Source organism: Chanos chanos, chromosome 1 (genome assembly GCF_902362185.1).
Source record: "Chanos chanos chromosome 1, fChaCha1.1, whole genome shotgun sequence".
NCBI classification, from domain to species: domain Eukaryota; kingdom Metazoa; phylum Chordata; class Actinopteri; order Gonorynchiformes; family Chanidae; genus Chanos; species Chanos chanos.
In genome coordinates this window covers 47,155,240-47,173,740 of record NC_044495.1, presented here as the reverse complement: position 1 = coordinate 47,173,740, position 18,501 = coordinate 47,155,240, and the positions used below count along the sequence as shown (strand labels likewise).

General features: G+C 43.3%; 3 protein-coding genes across 3 annotated transcripts; 1 reads left to right on the top strand and 2 right to left on the bottom strand.

Moving 5' to 3' along the window:
- Window positions 1–313: 313 nt before the first annotated feature.
- nol6 (nucleolar protein 6 (RNA-associated)) lies at window positions 314–13,317 on the bottom strand. The gene is made up of 26 exons (XM_030777991.1): window positions 13,230–13,317; window positions 12,659–12,907; window positions 12,401–12,517; window positions 11,947–12,123; window positions 11,484–11,652; window positions 11,224–11,358; window positions 10,959–11,122; window positions 10,475–10,595; window positions 10,188–10,246; window positions 9,825–9,926; window positions 8,529–8,644; window positions 8,232–8,409; window positions 8,009–8,131; window positions 7,561–7,709; window positions 7,231–7,306; window positions 6,929–7,069; window positions 6,465–6,582; window positions 6,038–6,192; window positions 5,539–5,702; window positions 3,063–3,215; window positions 2,709–2,806; window positions 2,442–2,566; window positions 2,236–2,325; window positions 1,550–1,750; window positions 1,095–1,196; window positions 314–485 (listed from the first exon to the last, which is right to left on the bottom strand). Exons 1-26 carry the CDS (start codon window positions 13,272–13,274, stop codon window positions 336–338), a joined length of 3,477 nt encoding a protein of 1,158 aa, XP_030633851.1. The 5' UTR covers window positions 13,275–13,317; the 3' UTR covers window positions 314–335.
- A 720-nt stretch (window positions 13,318–14,037) lies between these two features.
- smn1 (survival of motor neuron 1, telomeric) lies at window positions 14,038–16,938 on the bottom strand. Its single transcript, XM_030780457.1, has 9 exons — window positions 16,834–16,938; window positions 16,469–16,540; window positions 16,243–16,362; window positions 15,909–16,106; window positions 15,614–15,778; window positions 15,214–15,288; window positions 14,559–14,669; window positions 14,349–14,432; window positions 14,038–14,124 (listed from the first exon to the last, which is right to left on the bottom strand). Exons 1-8 carry the CDS (start codon window positions 16,879–16,881, stop codon window positions 14,376–14,378), a joined length of 846 nt encoding a protein of 281 aa, XP_030636317.1. The 5' UTR covers window positions 16,882–16,938; the 3' UTR covers window positions 14,038–14,124; window positions 14,349–14,375.
- A 147-nt stretch (window positions 16,939–17,085) lies between these two features.
- On the top strand, window positions 17,086–18,011 carry hspb11 (heat shock protein, alpha-crystallin-related, b11). The gene is made up of 5 exons (XM_030789502.1): window positions 17,086–17,171; window positions 17,320–17,426; window positions 17,608–17,676; window positions 17,775–17,818; window positions 17,922–18,011. Exons 1-5 carry the CDS (start codon window positions 17,086–17,088, stop codon window positions 18,009–18,011), a joined length of 396 nt encoding a protein of 131 aa, XP_030645362.1.
- The last annotated feature ends 490 nt before the right edge of the window (window positions 18,012–18,501 follow it).

Here is an 18,501-nt window from a genome sequence, read left to right as displayed (position 1 = left end):
GGTACTCTACCCAACATCACAGTGCGTTGCCATGGAGATACGTAAAATTTGGTTTGATTCGAAGGATGGATAAATTAGTCAGGCATTGTATCATGATGAGGACCTAGGACAGCACTGGCAATAGGAGATGACAAATTGGGATATAAAGAGAAAAATATCCATAAGAAGAAAATTGAAGCAACATCACGCCAAATTCAATTAACCATCATGTATTTAAATGAAGAGGTTTTGAGAGCATTAGTAATTGTACAGAAAATGTAAAATACATACAAAAGTCTGTGGCATAATTTCCAGAGGAAGAATATGGAAAAAAAAAACATGGTTTTAATGGGACTCTAGACGACCCATTTTTCAGTCCTTGGCTCCACTTTTTTGACGAGTCCTTCGCCGATAATGCAGAAATCTTCTAGGATGGCCTCGATGTTCGGCACCGTAGAAACTTCTGCGTCAGTCACCTTTACACTCCGGGCGTTTATCAGAGACGTCTGAGAGAAAGAGGGGAGGAGAGGAGAGGAGGGGAGAGAGAGAGAGAGAAAAAGAGAGCTCACATAAGGACTTGTTTGTATGACATAGCCCTGTTTTCAATGATGCCTTTCTGGTGTTGTCAGCATATACGAAATACGAGGTTACTGCTTCCTGCACCTGAATCCTTTAGATCATTACAATCCTGAACACTGTCACTGTGCGGGAAGGACCAGGACGGTTTACAAATGCAGACCTTACGTGGCCAGAGAAGCATTACTGTTACACTGTCACAAGGCCCTTGGTTCAGGTTACCTTCAAACATAAATATCACACATGTTTTTATAAGGCTTGCAGTCAGGATGTTATCAGTTTAGGAAAAGAATGAAAACGCAAATTTCTTCCAGTTAAACAGTTAATTTTTGGGGAAATAAAATTTACAAACACCTTATGTAGATGAGTGAGGGATATTTTTGATATTTACGAAAACGATAAAGCAAAAAAAGAAAAAGGAAAAGAGGAACAGAGAAAAAAAAGACTGTCAGACACAAAACTAGACACATAGCACTGGTGCTCATCTCCAATATCCAATCAAGCGTCACTGAGTTGACACCTTCATTACTGTAAAGTACCTTAAAGGGTTTTGGCTCAAAAGCTTTTGGCTTCCACAGCACAGCAATCACACTTCCACCATACGGATCATAGAAAAACAAGGCCAGCTCTCCAAATGCATCCTGGGAAACACAACACGTCCAATAGAATACAATTTATCTATATGTATACACACACACACACACACACACACACACATGTATATATGTATTAGTCTAAATCTGCTTACACGCCCGCGCACACACACTCATTAGATCTTTCTGGCATATTTCTATGACTCCAAATGACTCTCCTCTTATTCCTAAACAGAATAATTATTTACCTATAAGAATATGACAACACAGATTAAAGTGGTATGTAATGACACTGTCAGTGGCCTTTATCTACAGTACTGTGGTATAAACTGATTTTGAAATGTAACCAGCTCAGGCTGTCAGCAAAGTGTAAGGGAAAGGCACAGAGAAGAGACACAGACCCTGAGCTCTGTCAGGTACTGCTTGACGGGGTCGTAGTCGATTACGGGCAGAGCCCCTCCACTGCTGGCCACTGTGCCCTCCTTGATGCCCTGGTAAAAGGTGGCACGAGGACGGTCGACGGCCTTGCCAATGAGAGGCACCTGCTTGGAATTCAGGTGGATCAGCACGTCGTACATGTCCAGAGGCGGTCGGAAAGCCACCTGAAACGGAACAGAGGGAGGGAGAGAGAAAGAGAGAGGTCAAGGAGAGCAAGGAAGAGAGAAAGAGAGAGAGACAGAGACAGCAAGACAGTTCAGGTAGGCATGCTCAAGACACACTGCTCGTCTGACAATGCAGGTCAAGCTGATCATTTCTTATGTTTTGAACATTGGGGGTTCTGCTTGGATAGGGTTCTCTCAGTAACATTCCTCAATGTTTATGTGAAAAAATGTACTTTTTAAATAGTTTTTTTAATCGATAAATTTCGCTCATGGGAATATGATCTAAAACGAGCAGAGCCACACAAAATTAAATCAAACATTTAATAGTGTGAAACAGACTGAATTTAAACTTCTGTGCTAACGGAACATTACGCACAAGAGAGCGGGCACCTGAATGGAAAAAAAAAAAGCTGGGTATGATATTTTTCTACACACAGCCTATCTATGAGACATTTTTTTTTGGTATAACAGAGTTAAATACTGACCCGTACATCCTGCGTCTGACTGGGGTCCATAAGTTGGGCTTCCAGAACCCGTAGGCTTTCCGCTGCTACCATGACGATACGCTGAAGCATCTGCGGTGAATGGCAGAGAACACAGTGCATGAGTCTAAAATCATTTACATATACATACGTATGTATTTTCTCTGTAATGATAACTACACTGTTTGTTTCCATGGCTCTTCGCTAACCTGGACAGAAGGGGCCTCCCTGGTCCACATGGAGACTTTGCTGTCATTGGGCGTAGCGATGAACATGATGGGCAGAGAGTCACGCGAGGCAGCGAAGTTGTTCTTAATCTCAGTGTAGTCAGCAGCTGAACACAGAGATAATGGGAAATGTTTAAAAAAAAAATAAAAGTGTCCGAAATGTATTGGTCAGCCTAAATACAGTACTGTGCATTATGGCAGACTGTAATTCTCTGGGATTTGGGGGGGGGGGGGGGTGGAATAACCCACCTGTGAGTTTGTTACCGAGGTTCACCACCAGTGGGTTGTTCTTCCAGTCAAAGGAAGAGAGGAGGAAGAGGAAACGAAGAAGACCCACCTGAGGAGAGCTGGAGAGTGAGAGAGAAACACAGAGAGGAATTCAAGTTCATTCAAGGAATTCAGTACAAGTCTGAACAATTATCCTGGTGTGAGTTAAGAGCATTGAGTCTTCTTTTGGAATGAAAAGATGAGAGGTATATGTGTGTGTATGTGTAGATAAATATATAAAATTAAATAAAATGTGACCTTTTCCAAAGGATGGATGGTCTGCCATGAAAGATAAGACACAAAAAGAAAGAGGGAGAGAGAAAGAAAGAAAGTTACCTGGGAGGAGTATAGGGTGCAGGTTGGAGGAACAGTGAGGCCACTAGGATATCGGCTGCATCCTGTCCTATGTCTGCACTGAAGAGCTGGGCTGCTAGCCAGCGTTTGGCCAGACGACACACAGCTCCGAAACACGGGTACTGCTGCTGCAGCCTGCCACAAAACAAACCAAATACACAACATTGTCACTCACTGTACGTGTGTGTGTGTGATATTTATCTTAACCATCTCTTATGTGTGCTAATTACTTGGTTACTTCGTTGATTTTTTTAAGCTTGTTGTACAACTTCCCACCAAGATTTGCACTTTCGAGCAACAACAATTCGACTTTATTTTGAGTTTCATTTAATACACCTACTACGGCTACGAGGCTTTCACGATCCTCCTTGTTAACTTCTGTTTTGATAAGCTATGTCATCTGCTTCAGTAATTGTCCTTTTGTAGGGGGTTTAATGTTGTGTGTCAGTTTTTGGGCTCGGGAACACAACATTCTTCCCAATAAAATTAATGGTAATTATGTTTTCTGAATTAGCTATACGAGGGGGTTTCAAGAACGCACTACAGGGAAGGTCTGCGTGTTATGTTGGGTTGTTTTTTTTGCTTTGTTTTAGTTTTTTTTAAACCATGTTGCTAATTTTGTTATTTGAAAAGAACGCCCTTCATGCATACTTCTTGGTACATTGAAAACATAGTCAGGGAACCTCTGAGGTTAGGGAAACAATTTGGGGACAGCCACACCTGTGTTGATCAAGACCGTTCTGAACTTTGGACGAGTAGATGTTTCTAAAATGTGTGTCGGAAAATGTGTTTTTAAGCCCTCAAAGATCATTGTGCAAAATGTTCAACTTTAGATAACTAGAAAAACCCATATGTACAGACAAGGGAGATGTAAAAGCCTGAAATACACTGCTGAAGGCTGAGATTAGGCTCATTTCTGGGAATTACACAGAGACTCCTCAGGCTTTAAATGAGCACTTAACTCACGTTCTTCACCTCTGCTGCTCTTGGCTAATTTTCTCTAATAAGCTTTGGCAAGCCTCTGTCTCAGACGGTGTGTGGCTATAGGGTAATCTCTGCTGTGTGTGTGTGTGTGTGTGTGTGTGTGTTTGATCTATGCTTGTGTAATGAACTGTTGAGGACTGACTTGTCCAAAGTGTGTCTGTGTGTGTGTTTGATCTGTGCTTTTATTCTGAGCTGCTGAGGATTGATTTGTGCCAAATGTTTTGCATTTGTGTGTGTGTGTGTGTGTGTGTGTGTGTGTGTGTGTGTGTGTGCAGCAGTGTGCTTTCAATCATTGTGCTCTGCTGGCAGTTCAATGGCATGTGGTACTCTGTGTGTGTGTGTGTTTGAGTTGTACATAGTAGTATGCTGTTGAGGAATGCCCTGCAGCAGTGCATAAATGTGTGAGTGCCTGTGCGTGTGAACTGTTCCTGTATAGGAAGTTTTTGAGGAATGTATGGAGGGATTGTGTGAGGACACCGTTACTCCTTTTCCACTGATGGGGTGCCGATGCCTAATCTAGAACAGGGGCCACGTATTTCCACTGAAAAAATACTGGTGCTGGTGCAAAAAAGCTGGCACCAGCACCGCTCCCCAAAATTGCTGGTCCAAAAGTTGGAATCACTGACATCAGTGGTTATGCAAATGAGAACCACACGAGAACCAGTCAGTTCAGCATGTGATGTGTTTGGTATATGACGTCCTCTAGAGAGGCGAGAGTAACAAAAATAGTTGGAACAAGATGGCGGAGGCTCAAAGTTACATGTAGCATGAGAATATTTATATGATTAAAAGATGTGTGGGTAACCATTTGTGTTGACATCAACACGATTGTTGTTTACATGTTACATGAATGTAGTTGGGGTAGAAAAAACCTTTCTCAACGGCTCTGGCTGGGGCAAACAGACCACTGCAGACCTTCATTTGACCACTCGAACTTTTGAGCTAGGTGGCAGGCTTGCTGTTTTCGCGAATTTTGCCCCAGAACGAAAAGTGGTAGAGTAAAATTCGTGAGGTGTTTCGCTGTGTGGAAGCCTGGCCTAAAAGTACATTTCTAAAAAGCAAGCAAAACAGATGCGTTCTGTCCTCCATGATTTTTTTCCCCCCACAAAACTTACCACAAGTTTTGCTACGTAACATTCGGTTCTCAAACCTGTCAAAATGCAGGCCGATTCTCAAAAGGCACCAAGGCAGAAACTGGCTTCGCACCAGCACCGTCCTGGTGGAAGAGAGCTGTGTGTGTAATCCTTACCCGTGCAGTGTGCTGGTGGAAGAGAGCTGTGTGTGTAATCCTTACCCGTGCAGTGTGCTGGTGGAAGAGAGCGGTGTGTGTAAGCCTTACCCGTGCAGTGTGCTGGTGGAAGAGAGCTGTGTGTGTAATCCTTACCCGTGCAGTGTGCTGGTGGAAAAGAGCTGTGTGTGTAATCCTTACCCGTGCAGTGTGCTGGTGGAAGAGAGCTGTGTGTGTAATCCTTACCCGTGCAGTGTGCTGGTGAGGTGTGTTCTGTGCTGTGTCTCTAACTCCAGTGCTCTGGCCTCTGGGTTGTCTCTGTGTATGAGCATGCCTTCTGCAGTCACACTCTCACGTAACACCTGGGGCTCCCTGTGATACGCCACCTGGATACGGAATGCCACCCCATCCTGCATACACACACGCGCGTACACACACACACAAAACACAAAAACAGAAAGCAGTTCCCTATTTAGTCACCATTTGATTAGTGGTGTAAGACTGCACTTAAATAAGTAAATATGTACTGTATTATGTTTTAAACACACACACGCAGACACGCACACACACACGCAGAGACAGGTAAACCCAACTGTGGTCACTGACCAGTGGTGTAAGAATACAAGCAAAACATTTGGGAATTACTTAAAACAGATGTGCACGCATATGTGCGCACTCACGCACTCACACACACACACACACACACAGACAGACAAACACACACACACACACACACAAACGTTACCTTCCAGACGTCTAGGTGTGTTGGGGAGGCTTTGCATGTGTATTTGTGTTGGCTGGAGAGTAGCTCGGCCAGGCGGATGTGGAAGGCTGCTTTAATGTGACGGATCGCCTGCTTGTCATGTGGCCACTTCCCACTGCCCTCCACATGACAGATCACTGCATGGACAAGAAACAACACACAAACTCAACACAATAAAATCTTATACCATCTGCAGGAAAAACAAAATCACTCTGTAGTGTTTTTGATGCGACTGAATATTTTGTGTGTGTGTGTCTGAGCTGAAGGCACAATGTAGCCAACATATTTCGAGCAGTGTTTCACACACACAAATGAACAAACATCTTATGCCAGTGATACAGATACAGTGATAGAGGATAGAGGCTAATAAGAATGTGTGGAGCAGTGACAGGGTGAAGGGCGCGGTCACCTTTAATGGGCGTGATGTAGACGGGACAGGGTTTACCCTGCTGTGGAACTAAAGCGCGGGATGTTTTCTCCCTCCCAAAAAACGAGTAGTCCAGCTTGAGCGGGACAGGAGGAAAAACCTAGAGAGCGTGAGAAGGTTAGACAACACCTGTTACTCCACAAACGACAAACAGTGCACAACCAGATGATGGTTTGAACAGGAAATTAGAAAAAATTACAGTAAAAAGTACTGCTTTCTGGTCTGCAATTTAATTTTTATGTACAGTTACGCAGAGACAAATATCTTGAAGTGAATAAATATCAGGTATTTTAATGATAATTTGTATGAGGTCTCTGGTGAGAGAGAATAGTATGACTTTTAGTAGAGAGAGTAGGCAGTCTTTGTGTGTGTGTGTGTGTGTGTGTGTGTGTAAATACCTGTGTGTGTACATGTATATACGTGTGTGTGTGTGTGTGTGTAAGTACCTGTGTGTATCGGAGGGCAGGATGTGCTCCCTGCACGGCGGTGACTGACAGCGGCAAATCCTCCAGCTGCCACAGCTTACGACTCAGGTCATCATAACACTGAACCACCTTCAGACTCTCCTCTTCACCTGTGCTCGGTGCCTACACTCATGCATGCGCACACACACACACACACACAAAAACATATACAAAGAAATACACACACACATGCACACTTAATGAGCTTTGCGTCCTAAGATTGTTGTAAGATAATTAGCAACACCTTCCTCTGCTCATACATAAATGCAAACAACCTTCCATACCTCTCGTCCCACTCTGATGACATCATCCACCTCTCCTCCAATGAAGCGCACACATGACTCTGGTATATCAGCATGACTGTGGAGAGAAAGAAGCAGAATACAGAGAGTTTTCCAAACCAGTTGCTGTGTGTGTGTGTGTGTGTGTGTGTGTGTGTGTGTATGTAATGGTTTTGACGGTACATGGTGAAGACATATACTGTAGTTGCAGTGGGGGTGTGTGTGTGTGATATGGTTTTGATGGTACATGGTGTAGACATATGGTTGCAGTGCGTGTGTTTGTGTGTGTGTGTGTGTGTGTGATGGTTTGGATGGTACATGATGAGGACATACAGTTGCAGTAGGTGTGTGATAATCTGCAGTGGGACCAGTCTCCTCTGACAGGCTGTGACTCCAGACCACAGCACGGCCTCTGTGATCGCTCCATCCTGGAAACGCCGTAGCTCTGACCGCGAGCCCCACAGCTGCCGAAACTCTGCCGCCTGCACACACACACACACGCATGTGCACGCACGCACACACACACACACACACACACACGCAGGCGCATGCACGCACACGTGCATGCACACAGACAGACCAATAAAGACAAGAGTGTAGCAGTTTACCCAAGTTCATATACAAACTACGAAAAGCACACTTATACAAAATGGAGATTTCCACTGGAGGCATTTGACAGTGTGCACTGATTACTGTTTCTGTGATACACACCCCACAGTAACGGCAGCTGAAGAAAGAAAGAAAAAAAAGAGAGAAAAAAAAAAAAAGCAGACGTGTGTACCTGGGGGCTGTCTGCTGGAGGCCCCCTCTCCAGCACCGAGTGGGCGTGCTCTGGGGTTAGCAGCAGGCCGAAGCTAAGGGGAGCTTGGTCCTTATGTTTGGGCGGCTCAGAGTCTACAGGCCACTGAACGAGTCAAAAAGAACAACAAACCACAATCACTGACGGTCAGACCCTAACAGAGGGCGGGGCAGGAAAAGTATGGGAACAGCAGGACAACATTTACCTCAGGATCAGGGGGAAGGGAGTGCGTGAGCAGGCAGATTCTTTCTCCAAGTCCGCGTTGCAGCAGGGAAAGAAGAAAAGGAAGCACCGTTACAACGTAGTTTCCACTGTGGTCCATGAGCTCGCCAAGCAACTTCAGCTTCTTGCAAGAGGCCTGTAGATTCACCAGACCACTCAGTCTGAGAGAGAGAGAGACAAAAACTGTCAGACACAATTCTTTACACACGAGTTTTTCTTTAATGAGATTAACCCATGTAATGCACAGTAGTGGATAGGAGAGAGGAGAGGTTGAACTCACTGGAAGATGTTATCATATGTTCTGATGAGGGGTTTGGGCGTCATTAACAGGGCCTGGAAGCCGTTCAGAGTGGGGTCGTCCCAAAACTGCAGAGACAGCGATGCCTCATGCTGGATCTGTGAACACAGGTGGGTTTCGACCAGTCAAGACGATTAAATTAAAAAAAGAGATGTCATCAAACATCAACTCGACTTTATTAAGTACATCCCATTCACGATAATAAATCCTCCAGATAATGAATCACTTGGTCCACTACAGAAACAGGCAGAGAAGAACTGAGGTATCCCAGTTTGTTTGAATGTTAGAATGGGTGGAAACGGCCGTTTTCCAAGGGTTTTTTCACACGCCATAGTGTCTGCTGTTGGCCTGACAAGCAAAAATATCCAGCCCGTAGCATTCCTGTGGCTTCACCAACTGAGTGAAGAGAGGTCAAAGGAGAATGGCAGGAATCCTACGAACGAACATGTATGGCCACAAACAGGCAAATAACAGCACTGTACAACATATGCGTTCTGTAAGGCATCTGACAAACAAACAGCTCTTTGGTCTTTGTCAAAGATGAGCTACAGCAGCAGATAACCACACACAGTTCCACTTCACAATAAGCAGAACTGACCCCACTGGACCAGTCATATCATGTAATATCATTGTGGGAGAATGTTTTCCTTTCCATTTGTGTCTAGCACATGCCATTTTGGATCACATTCCTTAAAAATAACAGTGTACTACTTTAGACAGAGGTTATTTTTTTCTTGACCTCACAACACTGTGTATCGCCTTTATGGTCACAGTTCACCCTTTGCTACATTGATGCTGCCAGAAGAATAATGTTCCCCTTGTATCGTCTCAGAATAGCTTCAGGAATATGACAGCGAGTTCACTTTAGTTTACGGGCCTGTGCTGTTCCCAGACCTCAACACAACACAGCATCTTTTGGTAAGATGAAATAGACTATTAACAGCATGAATATATCATCTAGTACACACAAATTGTGTAATAACATTGCATCGACACAGACCAGCATATCCTTGGAATGTTTCCAACATGATGCAGGGTCCATGCCCTGAAGAACTGAAGCTATATTGGGATCAAGGGAGGTTCCACTTAACAGGTATACCAAGTAAACCAGTCACTGAGGGTTAATTAATAGGCCATGTGATGTGGTCTGGGATTACTGAACTTCGGTCTTCAAATACAGGTTTTCTGAAAGGACACTAAAGAAAAACACAAAACCCTGCAGGACAGTGCCCCTCCAGGACCAGGTTTGAACAGTCAGGTGATAACAGCAATGCTCACCTGTTTGTAGGTGCAGGCAGTCATATCTGCACACATGTTGAGGTGCCCTGAGGGGTCAACGAAGACAACCTGAAACGCAGCCTGGAACTCAGCCACAGAGGGCTGCAACAGAGAGCAAAACAAGTACAACCTCACTGAGAGGAAAAACTCAAACAACAACTTCCGATTGATGATTTCACAGTTTGTTATCATTACATGAAGCAGCGACTCAGGTGTCAACATTCTAAGGGTCATGACGAAGATCTTACGTAAAGTTTTCATTTTTCTTTTTCATTATTTTTCTGTGTTTTTCCTTTGCTTCTCTACTCCTAGAAAACCTGATCGATTTTCAAACGTTCCATAAAGTAATATTGTTCCTCTCACCGCTTTTGAGTCTGGATCCTTGGCCAACGTAATTCCATTCTCTGTGAGATCTGTGGAAGCTGTAAGAGGAGGCAAGCACAAGTGAGACACAATGAAGTGCAGACACTGATCGGCTCCCTGTGAGGATTACACCTTTCCAATAGTTCAGATACACTTGAGCATGGTCTCAAACAACCAATCAGACAACTGCTCCTGATATATGTAAATACCACAGATGAGCTCATTGCTCAATGACCGGGGGTGAGGCAACCAGCACAAACCACACATTCAATCAGTCCCATTCTTACCCAGAAAGTGGAGAGCATTTCGGAGGAGCTGGTAGGCGTTCATGCTTTTTCCCACGCGGTGTGTGGAGAGGAGGTAGGCCAGCAGCATGGAGGCGAGAAAACCGCTGAAACAGCCTGTACCCTGAGGAGAATGGAAACACAATGAGAGACCAGGATTAGACATAACATAGATTGTGACAGCACTCACTATTCAAAACCTATATAACAATACACACAATTACCACTGTCACAAATAAAGAGTTATAATCATGCTTCCTTTGCTGTGAATGAATTTATTGAATTAGGAATGTCAGTGATCACCATCGTGGTAACAGTTGCAATGCAGTTACCCCATAAAAACTTTTTTTTTATGAAAGGTGTGAACATGGCGAATTTCTACAATTACAATTTTGTTCATTCAGCAGATGGTCTTATCCAGAGGAACTTTTACAAAGTGTGTTCATGTGGGCAGAAGGGAACAAAGCCATGGTCAAACTCAAGTTACCTGGTCGAGCTCTCTCTGTCTGAGCCACACTTTCAGAAGGGCGACGCCGTCTTTAAAGGCCGGGCACTGGTCCCTGACTGCAGACAGGAACTGGAGGTGAGCCTGGGGAAGGTGGTCTCCCAACACCGTACTGTTATAATGAGGAGTGGGAGTCTCGCTGGTCTCTAGAGAGGGCAGGTTAAAAACTGTCAGTTAATTAAGCCCAGTATGAATGGGTGTGTAGATACACAGAGTGGAGTCGATGTACTGGAATGGTTTCTCCCACCTTTTTCTGGTTCTTCCATGCCGGTAAACCACTCTTTGCGGATGTTGTTCTTCTGTGGGTGGAACCGACTGGGTTTGAGGAAATCGGGTGGAGGGATGGCGTGTATACGCAGTGTCACACTGCTGCTGTCTTTCCCTGAAAGTAAAACAGACTAGAAATCACTGCTCAGCTGTCACACTTAAAGTGCATTAAATTATTATAGTGAACGGGTTTCACATCCTTTGAGTCTAAAACGACAAAAGAACTACAGCTCCCTCTACCTGGAGGCGTGACGAGTAAGAGCGGGCGGAGCCGGTTGCCATGGAGACAGGAGAAGCGCAGCGTTCCGACAGCTGGAGAGGAGAGGAGATGCTGGGCTAGGCCAGCGAGGTACAGGGCCCTCTTTCGAGGGTACCTCTGATTTATAGCATCCATGGGGTGCAGGATAGCCTGAGTCACATTACAAAAAAAACCACACAGACACAGAAGAGTGTCAGCAGCTATTAGATGCAATTTGAATAATTCATTCTGATGGTGGAATGAAGGAATGCTAGATCCAGCCAAAAAGAAAAAAACCCCTGCAAAAAGCAAGCTAATTAAGACAAAAAAAAAAATTCATCAAGAAAATATTTTTTTCGTTCTGAATATATCTTTGTATATCTGATCCACTGTCTGCTCAGCTGAGATTAATGATAACAAAACAAACATGGTCGTCTGAATTGTCTGAGTTGTTCTGTTACTCACAGATGGAATAGTGACGGCCAGGTCGACAGTGACCCGTGGCTTGATGCATGTGCCCAGTGGGTAACTGCCAACCAGAGTGACAGATGCTGGGGGCTCCATGTGAAACTTGCCCTTGACTGCTTTAGGCACCAGGAGAAACGGCACCTGAACATCTGTTAACCACGACAGGTCTGTCAACTGAGAGACAGACATAGAGAGAGCATGAGAAGGAGATTGGACGAGACATGCATGAGAGAGAGAGAGAGACAGAGACAGAAAGAGATTGTGCATCACTATTTGTCCAGGATTATGCTTTCCGTTGTCCATGAGTATCATTTAACACTGACAATGACATAATGACTGTTTAATGGACACAGTCAAGGTTAAGCCAACCAGTTACATCTCTGTAGCATCTATGTTTTATTCCTGCTTGCCTCTGAGCCAACTAACAGTTCTTCAAATCAGAGACACTCACCTCCACCACTGGAGAGTGAGGCACAGAGTGCAGAACATCTGTGATCTGTAGCACGAATGAGTCCACCAGTTTCTTTCTGCGCTCACTTAAGGCTACCTCTTTCAGCAACTCCTCCATCTGTGAACATAAATTATCAGCAATGTAGCAGAACACAAAGGGAATAGCTCATTTATGTCAAATCTGGAGAACTTCACAGACAAACACATTCGGTCTAGATTAACACCACAGACAAAGGATAATTTTGTGTCCAGTGCTGACCTGCATCTTGAGGAGGCTGCAGTGAAAAAGGCTTTCAGCTTCTTTAAGCTGGTTCAGCTCCTCTACTGTCGGCGGTCTGTACAGCTCTCCGCGGGTCAGTTTAATCGGACGCAGGACTCCATCCTCCGAGTCCACGGGTGTAACGGTCTTTTTGGAACGTTTGCGTTTCTTACCGTTCTCTTCCTCCGTCTCTCTGTCTTTCTCAACCTCCTCCTCCCCCTCGTCTTGAGAGGAGCCGGACTCCTCCATCTGTGGTATTGGATTTTGATGGTTAGTCATTTCGTCTTTATTACGGATTTAATAATTCACAAGTAAACGTGTCAACACAACTGGAGCAGTAATACTGCTGCGAAAGCACACGTGTTTACGTAGTCAGTGAAAGGATCAAGTCTCAGACAATGCTATCGAGGGTAAAGCAGAGAGGCCAACGTGACGAAACAAAAAAGACTGAATATGCATGTCAAATATTTAGCTAAATAATGTATGGCACAAGACTTCGCTCATTGACTAACGTGTCATATAACTTTGGTTTTGCTGTCAGTGATAATTAACGTTAAGAAATTTCACCAACCTCGTTTTCCAGATCCTCAGGCAGCGGCGAATTCTTTCTCTTCATCTTTATGCGTTTAGACTATAAATAATAAGTACTCGACAACACTCTTCTTTTTCATACATACACAACTTTCATTTGGGGTATGTCGCATCTCACATGGAGAGCATGGGACATAAAACTTGATCACTGCTGTTGAGTTAAAGCCTGTCTCTAACTGGTCAAGACCCTGATCTGCTTAACTGTGATTGGTCTTCTCATTTGAGAAACGCCTTCCGAAAATAGTAAAGGCTGGTTGCACGTTCACGAGGCGATAGTTCCGCAAAAACTGTAGCGCCTCTAGTGTTTGTGGATTAAATGGACATACCAGTTAATCGCAGCTCCATGGAACGAGGCTTTACATTGTAATGCATTTGCAAATATGGCAATTACACAAGTCTTTGCTGACGTTTAATTTTAATTATGTTACGCTTATGTTCTAGGAACACTTTAATCAAACAGGCAGACGTTTCTAACTAGATCATATGGTAACTTCCTTTTAGAAGCAATTTCAATGTACTACCCTCATGGGCAGCTGTAAATATGAGCCATGGAAATGTTTAATCCAAATTCACTAACAAAAATACATACGTTACTAGAATACAACTGAGTAATTGAGTAACTACTGCCCTCTTATGGTCAAAACAAAGAATCAGGCTACACGATGACAATACCAAAACAGGCTGGCTAAAGGCCAATTTTGAAAGTAAAGTTGGAAGACAGAAGAAAAAGAACAGTCTGACAATCATTCAACAGAAAATGGCTTTAATTCGTTTATTTACAAAGAATACAAAAAGCCCAGAAAGGGAACATCAACTTTGACACAAACGCTCAAGCATTCATCATCATCACTCACTCTGGTTAAAATAACAATAACCTGTGAAAGACAAATAGGGTATGAATTAGGTATGATTAAACATGTGCATGGTAGTAAAATGTATCACAACACTTTACTTGTATTAAAGCTGATAAAATAATGGGAGAACAATGGAAAACCTAACTTCAAAATGTAACTGGCTGTGAATCATTATAAGATGCACAAGAACGGCAAAATCAGTCTACCTACAGTTTACACACGAGACAAAAACACAGATGAATTACCAGACTTAGGGCTTTGACTGCCAGGCTTCATTTGTGATAGGACCTCTTCGACGCTGCAGCCTCTTTGCGGCCTTGTTTCAATCCCTGAAACAAGACATGAGAAGTTATACTCCTCTAAAGATCCACCACACACGTGCACAGAGTATAAAAGGTGTAAACCAGTCAGGACATGGTGAGTCAGTGGTGCTGGTGATCATGTGGGATCTGTACCAGGTAGTATCCAGTGTGATATCCACTCATGTACCAGGAGATGAGCATGCTGCCCAGAGCCTCATCGTCCTCCAGTCCGTCTGGGCTCATCAGGGGTGGGGGAGGGATCATCTGGGCAGGCAGAGAGAATATAGGCCTAGCTCATCTGTTCCCATTTACATATACATATACAAATGATTCACTAAAAGAAAAAACTACTCTATCCAGAACTTAGACTATTCCATAAAAAGCATGAGGCAGTAGTTACAAATAAAATGCCATTAGACAATGTTGGTTGTGTGTTGGTTGACCGTTCTCCTCTGAAATGACCTCATTATGAATAAGTATTAAGGTTTATTTCACAAAGCTTAGTGCTTTACTAATTTTACTTATGTGTTCCAGTCAATATATAATATGTTCTAATAAGTTGAAGACCACACTGTGAGATGATCACTTTTTTGTTGCATTTGAGCGCTCAGTCTTTGCTTTGTGACAAGCCATTATCATGTGAAAGTCCATCCCAATAAAGCTACCATGAGTCTGCTGTCCACTGCATTTATTATCACAACAGAGCACAACTCAGTTCTCACAGATTTTTCTACTGCAAGAATTTCCACAGCTTAAATATTACTCTGCCATTCAAAAGACGTGGTACCGAGTAATGTCAGCGTCTTACCGGTGGACCGGGAGGAAGCATGGGAGGCCAGCCAGGAGGGGTAGGTCCAGAGACTCCAGACTTTCTGCTGTCACGCTGAGACAGACATAGTCTTAATGGACACATTATACAAAACAAGATACTAGCTTTTACCTCAGGAAGAAACAGTGCAGGCCAGTCACATTTCTTTGTTCTCCTGTCATCTCTGACAGTACTTTATTCCAAACCTTTCTCACCAAACACTGGTCAAGGGCATATTTTCTTCTGTTGCATTTTATTTTACTTTGATCCAAGTGAAATTTAGGATGAACGTGAATTAGATATTTATGATTAATTGTGAACAGCTGCGTTGTACACAAAGGGTAGTTAAAGATTAAAATGTACGTTTTACTTTCTCTTTCAATGTACAAGGTGCACTTACCATTCGAAAGCTGGGACCTGGAGGGAGACCTGGGGGAAAACCAGGACCCCAAGCAGGAGGCGCAGGGGGTGGGTTCAATTTGGGTTTAGAATGCTGGTGGTAGCTGGAATGGTGAGGGGTAGACGATCTATCACTTTCTTCAGTTGAAGACTCTACATCTTTCACCTGAATTCAAAGTAAAATGATCAACAAATAACTAAATGTCATGGTCCTATCATATCTCACAAACGTTATGATAACGACACAAATTAAAACTGACTAAATATTTCATCACAAAATTGAACAAGTCACTTACGCCTGTGGTCTTCTGAACTTCATCGTTGACCTCTGACCCCTCAGATAGAAGGTCACAGAGGTTCTGTTCCTCCTCATTTCCATAGCCTGTATAAACAACAACGCAGGTGCCTTTCTCCTGGTCTATTGAGGAGATTGTGGCTGGATACAACTGCCCATCCTCTGACCAGAAGGCATAGCAAGAGTCCCCAACCTGCCACTGGTGGGGGAAAAAAAAGCTTTTGTTTCACAAGATGAATTTATTCAACGTTTAGATAGGACAACACAAAATATGGAAAAGCACAGAAACTGAATGGAGTGGATAAAATTTTAGAGATGAAGAAAAAGTAAAGTACCTCTTTATCAGGAGAAGTGTTACTCCGCTTTCTGCCTTTGTTCTTTTTGTTATTTTTACGTTTCTTTCCAGGCTTATCTTTCTTATGGGTCTCCACGTCATCCTCTCCTTTTAGTGATTTCTACAGGTGTCAGAAGTTGGGGAAAGAAAATGAGAGCACTACACTTACATAAAAAAGAAGCCTTCTGCAGCTGATAAACTGTCGTTTCTGTTTGTTTGTTTTTTACCTTAAACGATGCAACCGCTTTATCATATGCCTTTATCAGAGCGGTGTCATCCCAGATGTCAGAATCGTCACTCTGTAGCGAGGGGAAACATTTAACTGACTTTTGGCTAACTTGATATCTTAGCAGACACTATTTACTTAGCTGGCGTTGAAACCATTTGTCATCTGTCGTATGCAGTGAAAGACTGGGGCAAATTCACTCCCTACATCCGTGCATTTTATTATTTTTCTTGTAAGTTACCTTCGATAACATGTTACGTTAAATTAGCCAGCTAGCTAACAGAGATCTGACTACTGACTCCAGCTAGCTAACAAAGAATAACCAAAATACCGTGGTTTACTTAATTACAGTTTCAAAACACTTACTTGACCGGTTCCCCGAGTAAAGATAACTTCTTCACACCCATTTGCCATGGAAAACAACAGGCTAACACAACAACTGAGGTTTACAAATTTACTAAATACAGCGTGCGCCACCGATGCGCCAGCTATCAATGACGTACAAAATATGCGACAGCAGGGGTTCAGTTGGCTGCTTGGCAACGAGAGTTTGGCCAATCTCACGGCGTTAAATTGGCTTGTTGCTGGTTGTTCTCAAGTGAAACTGAAAAACTAATAATGACCCATACTGCTTTAAGCTCTGCTCAGGTTGTTTTAGCTTCGTCCGGTGACGAAAACCATCCGCCGGAGAACATTTCTGATGGGTGAGTGCCGTTTGATTGTGTCAATGGCAAGTCTTGTTCGCTAGCATGCCTTTTTTTAGCGAACGTGAACGATTAAGATGTCATCAAAAAAGTCTTGTCTGAAAGAAGACAGCTGTAGACCAGTAAACCGATTATTTCATCCTCACAGAAATACAGAAACGTTTTGGATATCTACGGGCATGTTTCCACAGGAGTTCATCATGCGCTTCCCAGAAGAAGTGACAATTTCGGCTTTAACAATGCACAGTTACAATGGTATGTGCGGACGCATCACTTTGCACCAGTGTTTGAATGCATTAGTACTAATAGATGCATCGTCAGTTCATTGAACATGGCAGTCAGTGGAGTGGCTACAACATGACCCAGAGTAATTGCCATTTGTTGTATGTGATCGCGGCAGTTTCACGTTAACAATTTCACATGCATTTTGTTGCAGTTAAAAGTTGTAGAATAGAGAGAAGTACCTCTGAAGAGGCTGAGAAGTTTGAAGCAGTTGAGGAAAAAGGTACGTGCCCGGAAAATAGCGACCGAGCGATTCAGTATTATTTTAGATGAACCAAGAGTGCACGTGGTAGACACATGTAAATCTGACCTTGCTTGCAGAGTTTGAACACACGGATGGACATCTACAGACAAATGACATTTCCGTGAGTGAAGTTTCCCACATTTGTCTTTGAATAATGCATTATACACACGTGCATTCGTGGATTAACTTGTTTACTTCAAAAATATGTCTATTATTTTCCATAGGTCCCTGGAATCAGTGCAACGCATTTACGTTTTGTAATCCTATCAGGATATGATCATTTTGTATCCATACACAAAGTGAGTGTGCAGTGATGACGGCAGCAGCTTCTCTGGTGGACTGTGGTAATTTCAAAAGGCCTTTTCTTGAGGTGATGACTCAGTTTGCAACACTTGTATAGTTTACAATATTTCATTAAAATACAGTGTTCTTGTCTTCATTTAATTTTTTTGTAATACTATAACTTCTAACTTTAAGGGGGCAGATATCCTGTTAGCACTATTTCTGCTTGTATCTGTATGTAGTTCACTCTCTTACTCCCTTCAGCTTTTCTTGTATCTGGTCTGATACTGAACGGACACCAGTGGCACTTATGCCACAGACATATGTCTGGCTACATGCTTGGTTCTGTATTCTACCTGTCTTGGAAGTCACTTTGGAGAAAAGGATCTGCTTAATAAATGTAATATTTTACTGACTCTACTGAAAAAATATCATCCATCTGGTTTGGTAAGAGGGCGGCACGGTGGCGCAGTGGGTAGCGCTGTCGCCTCACAAGTTCTCGGGCTCGACTGCCGAGCGGCC

Bases quoted from the DNA above. Each gene is read 5' to 3' on its own strand.
- smn1 (XM_030780457.1), bottom strand. From the start codon at position 16,881: ATGGCAAATGGGTGTGAAGAAGTTATCTTTACTCGGGGAACCGGTCAA. The intron at 16,363-16,468 runs GTAAAAAACAAA...TGACACCTGTAG, and splicing joins AAGCGGTTGCATCGTTTAAG to AAATCACTAAAAGGAGAGGA. The intron at 14,670-15,213 runs GTAAGACGCTGA...CTGCCTGCCCAG, and splicing joins TGCTTCCTCCCGGTCCACCG to ATGATCCCTCCCCCACCCCT.
- hspb11 (XM_030789502.1), top strand. From the start codon at position 17,086: ATGACCCATACTGCTTTAAGCTCTGCTCAGGTTGTTTTAGCTTCGTCC. The intron at 17,427-17,607 runs GTATGTGCGGAC...ATTTTGTTGCAG, and splicing joins AACAATGCACAGTTACAATG to TTAAAAGTTGTAGAATAGAG. The intron at 17,819-17,921 runs GTGAGTGAAGTT...TATTTTCCATAG, and splicing joins TACAGACAAATGACATTTCC to GTCCCTGGAATCAGTGCAAC.
- nol6 (XM_030777991.1), bottom strand. From the start codon at position 13,274: ATGAAGAGAAAGAATTCGCCGCTGCCTGAGGATCTGGAAAACGAG. The intron at 11,653-11,946 runs GTGAGTAACAGA...AATGTGACTCAG, and splicing joins TGGCCGTCACTATTCCATCT to GCTATCCTGCACCCCATGGA. The intron at 486-1,094 runs GTACTTTACAGT...TCTTTCTCTCAG, and splicing joins TTGAGCCAAAACCCTTTAAG to ACGTCTCTGATAAACGCCCG.